Source organism: Morus notabilis, unplaced genomic scaffold (assembly GCF_000414095.1).
Source record: "Morus notabilis unplaced genomic scaffold, ASM41409v2 Scaffold150, whole genome shotgun sequence".
In the NCBI taxonomy this organism is placed as follows: Eukaryota; Viridiplantae; Streptophyta; class Magnoliopsida; order Rosales; family Moraceae; genus Morus; species Morus notabilis.
Genome location: NW_010364058.1, coordinates 227,437 through 236,587, shown reverse-complemented (window position 1 = coordinate 236,587; position 9,151 = coordinate 227,437). Strand labels below are relative to the sequence as shown.

The 9,151-nt window shown below is 34.6% G+C and overlaps 1 protein-coding gene across 1 annotated transcript; it reads left to right on the top strand.

Annotated features, from left to right (window-relative positions):
• Positions 1 to 7,207: 7,207 nt before the first annotated feature.
• Positions 7,208 to 7,639, top strand: LOC112092985. Its single transcript, XM_024170439.1, has one exon. It carries the CDS (start codon positions 7,208 to 7,210, stop codon positions 7,637 to 7,639), a length of 432 nt encoding a protein of 143 aa, XP_024026207.1.
• The last annotated feature ends 1,512 nt before the right edge of the window (positions 7,640 to 9,151 follow it).

Sequence of the window (9,151 nt, the reverse complement as noted above, 5' to 3'; positions counted from 1 at the left end):
GCCACACAGGGATGAGAATCCCCTTAGAATGGCCGGCCATATAAGATAGAGGAAAAGAGGAGATTTGGTTTAAAATTCAAATAGGAGATAATTAACAAGCTTTATCTTAGAGATAGAGATTGGATTCCTTCTAGAAGTTTGACTTCTACTCTATAAATACTATTTTTGAGACAATTTTTGGAATGGTTTTTTACCCTAATTTTAGAGGTAGCCGAAATTTCTCTATAGAAAGAAGGAAACAATTTTTCTGCCCTAAGAGTTAAGGTTGGCTGAAATTCTCAAGAGAGAAAGGAAGGAAAAAAAATTTTCTCCAAAAATTCCACATCGTACATGTGATGGTGTTTGTGGAAATTCGAGTGTTTATTGTAACCCGTTTTGTCTCATGTGTGCCCACACACACGTCTTCGTGGATTCTAAGAATTGATGTGGAAGACATTGGTTTTCTAAACATAAAGATTGGAGCAAGGACTGTTCGTGGTCAAAGAACTCAAGTTATCATCCGAGTCGGTTTCCAGGTATTTTTCCTAATTGAGTTCTTGATATATATAAGTTAATGAGATTAATTTATTCGTGCATAAATTAATATAATCTATAGAGTATCTCAAAAGTTTTATGAAAATTTTTGTTATAAACGATCCGCCTCTTCCCCGCACCACCGCGCTTCCGCATCCGAATTCGATTCGGAGACCAACATCATTCCCATAGACTAAAACCAATTTAGGATAAAATATGTTAAGTAAAAACAGAGAAATACATATACTGCTACAAAACAAATAAAAACCATAGAAAAGGCCAAACATAGGTGAGTAAGATTTGTTGACAACAAAAAGGAATGAATTGTTGCCACTACTATAAGAAACGACATAAAGCAGTAGCAATATAATAAACTAATACACTCAGCATTAACAACAGGTATTAAAAACGCATGGACAAGAGTCATTAATAGTACTTGAAATATTGTGAGGACTTCCTTAAATAAGGAATGTTAGCTAGCAAAACAGAAGTGAAAGAGACAGAGGTAAAACGATGAAGCAGTAAATAAGGGAAGATCGAGCAAAGCAGTAAATGATCAACGATGGAGTGGCAAAGGAGAAATGTCAGACATAAAAGAAAACGGAGGACACAATTTACACAACCAATTAATACACAACAACGGGATTCTGTATATATAGAGAGAGAGCAAAATAACCAATGACAATATCACGTGTAATAGTTCAAAGTCGCTGAGGAAGGAGTGGAAAAAAATTTTCAATTAAAACAAATAACAAAAATAGTATAGGACTAAAAGCAAGAAAGAAAAGGGGCAAAAACCCCGAAGCAATAAGCAATCCAGATAGGAGAGAAAAAAAAAAACAAAAAACAAATTTTTTTTCGGCATATTTCCTAGAAACTCCAGTTCATAAAAGGAGAAAAAATCTCCAACTCATTTAATGCTTCCGGAACAAAAAGGGCACAGATCATCAACATAGAAGTACAAATCAACACCGTAAGTATTACAGATCATCACTACAGATCGGCATGTGATTAAATGTAAAGGAAACCGATTTAGGCAGAATGGATGTAACACCTCGAAGAATTAAACATATTTAATTATATTAATTGTGATTTATTAATGTGTCTAATATTAATTTTTCTTAATGAATCATGTAATTAAAAAATTTAATTACTTTCAGTTTTAAAAATACACTTCCTTTTTCTATCCTCTAAATACCATTTAATATATTTTTCTCACATTTTCTTTTTTTCTTTCCTTTTTATTTCTTTCTTTTCCTTTTCTCTCCCTCATTTTCCTTCCTTTTCTTCTTCTTCCCGCAGCCATACACGCTCTCTCTCTCTCTCTTCTCTTTCTTTTTCTTCTCTCTCTCTCTCTCTCTCTCATCTGTTTCCCTTCACCGGCGGTCTCCCTCTCTCTTTTTCTTCCCGTCGACGCTTTCTTTCCCTCTCTCTCTCTCCCTACCGGTGTTCTCTCTCTTCCCCTCACTATCTCTCACGCCGGCTGTTCTTGGCCGGAGTAACAGCAAAAAAAAAAAACCAAAACTAAACAAAAAGAGAGAGAACGACTCCATCAACTAATTTGAGGTAAAACCCCTTGAAACCCACTCTTTGATTTTAATTTTAAACTTGAGAATGTTTGATTTTGGTTAGATTTGAATAATTTTTAGTTAGAGTTTGGATTTGAACAATTGTTGTTAGAATTGAATTAAATTTGGAGATTTTCTGTTATTGGACTTGTTGAATTGATTGGAAACTGGTTTTGATGATTTATGGAGAATTTATTTTGAAATTGAACTTGAATTGCAGGTTTGGCATTTTCCCTATTTATGCTGGTATGCTGCTAAAATTTCTTTAAAATCTTGTTTTTAAGCTGAAATTAAAAGGGAAACCAAACCCATGAATTGGATTTCAATTTTTACAGAACCCCTAAACTCAATTATAAAGTTGTTTGTGAAACTTGGATTTGAGTCAAGGCACACTAATTGGAAACAATTAGACATAATTGAACTTGATTTGTTTAAGGAATGAGGATTGTGTCCTAAAACTTTGTTTTGTGACAATGTTAGTTGAAGGATCCTATTAAAAGCTTTGAGGAAAGTGGAGGCTAGGATAATGAAAGGCCAGCCCAGGTTTGATATCCGAGAGGTAGGATATTCTTGTCCATATCCTTATTAGCCTTATTTCAAATGATTTTGGCCAATGAAAATGTTTTTGGAATAAAACATGTTTAAAGAAAAAAAATGATTTTAAAGAAAATAACATGAATAATGCTATTGAGTTTCCAATGATTTTAGAAATGGAATTTTAAACAGTATCATTTCTTGAAATAAAATATTTTAAGAAATGATACAATACATGGTGGCCACAGAGATCGGGATATGGGAATCATATCCTTGGGGGCAGGTCCAGAAACCCGTACGGATCCACTTCTTGCTCAATGGTGTTATGGCTCTGCATATTTTCATTATACAGATATTTTACCACTACTATGTGAGTGTTTCCTTTTTTTTTAAAAAAAGGACGATCGGTTCCGGGTGTATGTCTTCGGACTGTGAGTACCTTTATTTACAATGTTTTACAAAATTATATCCTACTGGACATTCCGCTCACTTTTACTATTATGTTTTCAATGTTTTAAACCCCCTCCAGAGTTAGCAGTTTAGATTTACAACGTGACAAGTGGATGCCAATGGATTGAAGGCCCGAGATTCGAAGTGGTACATTTGTTTCAAATTTACAGTTTTAATTCTGAGTTGTACTGTATTTATGTATATAAACTGCATTGGTCGACATTGTCCCAGAGTTGTACTATTTTCCTTAGAGTTTATGGACGATTTTAAATATTATTTGTAAAGAAAAGTCTCCGGAGCAAACTATATTGATATTTATGTATTTGTTTTTGTGATTTTTGTTGAACAGTCCACCCCAATAATCACGGCGCTATCCTTGGGATCGTGACAGTTTTTGGTATCAGAGCGATGCTTCGAATTCCACGGGAAATCGAGCATGTGTGAGTTTTTACTGAGTTTTGTTATTTTTTTAACATTTTTGTGCCGGGACGTGTCGTATAATACTAGGTAATACATGATAGTGTTGCATTTGAGAATTTGACATTAGAGTCCGTTTCATTTTCCTAGAGCACTTTGATGGATGGAATCCATGTTTCTATTATCGATGTTTATCTATATGAAGATCGAGGTTAAAGTTGACTTTGAAGTTTTTAGGAAGTGTTGATTTCGACCCGATGGTTATTGATTTATTTCTATAAGTGCTCTTGATTCTTGTCAGTTTTAAAAATTCAAAGTCAATGTTGACTTTGGAAATTTTTTTTTACGAGATTTCGGTTTAGGAAACAATATTTGTTTTTACTTTCGTAGAGTTTGAATATCGGTATTGGTCTTTTCCACCTCTCGACCCGCTTAACGTATTGATTCAAATCGATGGAGAGCGACGACTTGGGTTCCAGTAGATTTTGATCGATAGAGTTTCCTCCCTCCATGTTTTACTTTTCTCGATTTGATCGATGCGCAAGTTTAGCCTTGCAATCTAGCTCTGTATCCTAGCTACTCGCCTCAATTCTCTTGAGAGTGTTTTGCTTAAGAGTGTTTACTTCATGGGTTCTTATGTTGATGAGACATCGTTCTTTCTTCGAATGGTGACGATGGTGGCTATAGACCCTATCGAGAGATTGACGCTTATCTTTGATATTAAATTATGTTCAGCTTTTGTTTGGGAAGTGTGGTAGGTCATAACCCACAAGTTCTAGGATTCTAAGTTCAAGTTCTATTTTTAATATGTTTTGACCAGAAACTGGTCCTTCTATTATTATTAGCATATCGAATCGTGCTATCTTTCTATCATAGTCCTATATCACTCAGGAATCAAAATCCTTTCTTGTCTCAAGTGTTAGTCTCGGTGATACTTTCGTTAACCTGAACCATGTCATTGTAAAACATTGACTATGGATATTAATATTCTCTGTCATTTTGCTTTTGGGATTCGATGTTAAGTCAGATGTACTTTTAGAGTTAATCATATCACTTATTTCCTTTCTAGTGAATGGTTTTCATTTGGTGTGGGATTTGTAGTCAATTTTGGCTTCAAAAATCCTCATTCAGTCACCAAGTCTTGGAGATTCAATTGTTATTTGATTTCATATCTATTCGATATTAAATTCATATTGGTTATTCTTTTAGAGTCAAATTTGACTATGAGAATTTCTTCGACTTTCTAGATTATAAGTCGATGATTGATATTCTTGTATTCGATCATCCCCAAAATTGGGTGTCTTTATTCCAGTGGTTGAAAGTCTATGTTGTTGATTGACTTTTAGCTGGAATTGATGGTATTTCGGATATGAGATTCCTGAATGAAAAGGCATCCTCATGTCTCATTCCATAATTCTGAAACTGATAAAGACTCAAATGAGGCGAGTGATCCAATTTTATTGAAATTGGAATTTCGTTTCTTTCTCATTGATAGAATGGTTGATTGTGGCAACCGATATCATGATGCTGCCAGCAGAGTCACAAGGTGGATATTCCTTTCCATCGTTTGACACGTAAGAATCCACAAAAAAGGCGTAGAAAGTCTTAGTTCATAGGTTCCAGGACGACTATCTTGACGAATTGTCGTATTCGCCTCTTTTCCACCATGTGAATGGCATTCTTGCCTTTGATTTATATTTCAAAGTGATGTCTTAAATGGAAGAACCTCTTTAGCAGTTGAGGTTGAGCTCCCTCGGGCTGAAGATGTTGGGTTCGACTATCCTGGGGAGATGTCTTGTCAATTTCATGTGGAATTAGAACGGGTAGTTCTAATGATAAGTATGAATAACACTTTAAATATTTTCCAAATCGGTGTCAAACCGTAGATGTTGCATCAAAATCAACCTTGAAGTCATTTAGTCCAGGTGATGGATTTCATGCAACTATAAGAATTTCCCTAGACATGCCGTTCTAATTTTCTGTAACTTATTTTTGAGGGCCTTGTCAGTTTTCAAACCTTATGTATAATATACCAAATCAAAGATCTACTTGTCTACTTGCTTATAGAGTTTATTTTAGAATTTTTAGAGACGTAGATAATAATTTATGTATATTCCCATAAAGGTCGACGAATCTGCCATTTTACTGGATTTATGAAGAATATTAATTCGAGTTAGAAACTGATTTATGACTGAACGATTGGTAGTTTGGAGCCTTTACAGTTGTTTAACATTAAGTCTAAGTTTCTTTGGAATTTCTCTCTTGAATGTTATTATTTTAGACTTTAATCATACTTTCCCCACTTAATCCACATGATTTTGGGAAAGATTCTAGGAGCAGCCTAAGGAAAAGCTCAGGACTTGATTATTCTCAATAAGTTTTAATATTAACTATGCTAAAACCTTAAAATAGACTTTTCAAGCTTTGATAGGAGATTTGAATAATCCAAAAAGGAGTTTTGTAGCTTAAGTTGTGAATTTTTCAATTTGTTAGAAAAAGTGTCAAGGAACCTAACCTGAACAAGTTTGATACTGCTGGTTTTTGGGAATCCTTGGAGAAGAATTTGAATGAATCAGTTTAAATAATTGGAAACTAGACATCCTAAGCTTTGTATAGCCGTAAGAATCACCTCAAACGGACAACCGTAACTCAAGTTATGCATTTTTGAAGTTAAACATAGTTTCTGAAATTCTGCAGAAAACAGCCTCGTTTTGATATGGTATAATGTGTTTTTGAAGACCTTAACAGACTAGAAACTAAGTTTATTATAGCCATTTTGAAAGCCCTAGATGTGTACTTCGATTAAGCACTGATTTTGTAATTTTTGGGGTTGTGTAGAATATTTTATGATTATTTTCGTAACAGTCGTCAAAGCTGTTCTTTTCTAAGAATTGATAAAACAAAGAACTGAGACCCTTATTTTTTGAAATAGTATAGCTGCACCTAAACCACCATTGTTACCATTTAGAACATATTATTAGTTACGTGTGGGAGTTAGAATCACGTCATTTAAAGTTTTGTAACCCGAGTTGTGTGCATTGAAAGTTTCATGCCAAAAACTTATCAAAAGCTGTCAAAACCAGGAAAGACCAGAATTTTAATTTCTTAAGAACTATTTTTGAGGTACATAGAGAGGTCGGATCTGGGTATATGATAGCTTGTTTCGAAGCTCTAGGTGTCTACTTTATTCAAAAACTAGAATTATACCCTTTAGAGTTATGTGGAATGTTTTATGATCATCTCCGTCAGAAAGGTCAAAATTGCATTCTTGGTATAACACAAAAAGTGTGAATTTGAACCCCAACTTCTAGAACCGAGATCGCTGCACTTAAAGCACTTAGCCTACCATTTAGTGTGTGACCTTAGTGACGTGTAGAACTTAGAATCACTATGTTCGGAGTTTTTTTTTGCCGAGACGTGCATAGTTGAAGTTTTGCTTAGAAACTTTTCTAAATGCCTTGAAAAGTTGAAGTTTCAGAATTTCAATTTCTTGTAAGATGTGTTTGAAAGGCTTAGAGTATTTGAAATAGGGCATGTAATAGCTTGTTGGAAAGCCCTGGATGTCTATTTTCATTAGAAATCAGTTTTCTACCCTCTGGTGACACGTAATACGGTTTGCACATGTTTCCTTAACGGACGTTAAATCAGCCCATGTATGAGATTAGATGACTGACCAAGTTGAATGAATCCTATTAGATTATCCAAGTTTGATTAAATGAAGAGCTATGTTGATAGAAGGCGACTTTGTCTTATTAAGAGTTTCACCGTACAAAGGGATCGCTCGTTTTGGTGTGAAAGAAATACTTACGCCAAGATACATTGGACCATTCCAAATCATACAACGAGTCGGTGTCGTTGCTTATCGCCTCGCCTTACCTCCTGAGTTATCTCACGTGTACAATATGTTACATGTTTCTATACTTTGCGAGTGTAAACCCGATCCAGAAGCTATTGTGCAATGGTACGACGTGCCAATCCAGTATGACACGACTTACGAGGAAGTACTAGTTCAGATTCTCAACCGAAAGATGAAGAGTTTACGCCGTCGTGAGATACCATTAGTGAAAGTGTTGTGGCAACACCATGGTGTTGAGGAAACGACACGAGAATTAGAAGCATCGATGGAAGAACAATACCCACATATGTTCATATCCTGAGGTAAGCTCTAATTTCGAGGACGAAATTCCTTAAGGGGGGTAGAGCTGTAACACCTCGAAGAATTAAACATGTTTAATTATGTTAATTGTAATATATTAGTGTGCCTAATATTAATTTTTCTTAATTAATCATGTAATTAAAAATTTTAATTACTTTTAGTTTTAAAAATACACTTACTTTTCGTTTCCTCTAAATACAATTTAATATATTTTTCCCACATTTTCTTTTCTTTTTCTTTTTCTTTCCTTTTTCTTTCTTTCTTTTCCTTTTCTCTCTCTCATTTTCCTTCATTTTCTTCTTCTTCCCGTAGCCACACACGCTCACTCTCTCTCTCTTCTCTTTCCTTTTCTTCTCTCTCTCTTTATCCTCTGTTTCCCTTTATTGGCGGTCTCCCTCTCTCTTTTTCTTTCCGCCCCCGCCCTTTTCCTCTCTCTCTTTTTCTCCCCGCCGCCGCTCTTTCCCTCTCTCTCTCCCTACCGGCATTCTCTCTCTTCCCCTCACTCTCTCTCATGCCGGTTGTTCTTGGCCGGAGTAGTAGCAAAAAGAAAAAAAACAAAACAAAAAGAGAGAGAACGGCTCCATCAACTAATTTGAGGTAAAACTCCTTGAAACCCACTCTTTGATTTGAATTTTAAACTTGAGAAAGTTTGATTTTGGTTAGATTTGAATAATGTTGAGTTAGGGTTTGGATTTGAACAATTGTTGTTAAAATTGAATTAAATTTGGGGATTTTCAGTTATTTGACTTGTTGAATTGATTGGAAACTGGTTTTGATGATTTCTGGAGAATTTATTTTGAAATTGAACTTGAATTGCTGGTATTCTGCCAAAATTTCTTTAAGACCTTGTTTTTAAGCTAAAATTAAAAGGGAAACCAAACCCATGAATAGGATTTCAATTTTTAAAGAACCCCTAAACTGAATTATAATGTCATTTATGAAACTTAGATTTGAGTCAAGACACACTAATAGGAAACAATTAGACATAATTGAACTTGATTTGTTTTAGGAATGAGGATTGTGCCCTAAAACTTTGTTTTGTGACAATGTTAGTTGAAGGATCAGATTAAAAGCTTTGAGGAAAGCGGAGGCTAGGATAACGAAAGGCTAGCCCAGGTTTGATATTTGAGAGGTAGGATATTCTTGTCCATATCCTTGTTAGCCTTATTTTAAATGATTTTGGCCAATGAAAATATTTTTGGAATAAAACATGTTTAAAGAAAAAAAATGATTTTAAAGGAAATAACATGAATAATGCTATTGAGTTTCCAATGATTTTGAAAATGGGATTTTAAAGAGTATCATTTCTTAAAATGAAATATTTTTAGAAATGATACAATGCATGGTGGCCACAGAGATCAGGATATGGGAATCATATCCTTAGGGGTATGTCCCGAAACCCGTACGGATCCACTTCTTGATCAATGGTGTTATGGCTCTGCATATTTTCATTATACAGATATTTTACCATTACTTTGTGAGTATTTCTTTTTTTTTTTTAAAAAGATGATCG

Excerpts from the sequence above, each read along its gene's own strand:
- LOC112092985 (XM_024170439.1), top strand. The coding sequence starts at position 7,208 with ATGTTGATAGAAGGCGACTTTGTCTTATTAAGAGTTTCACCGTACAAA.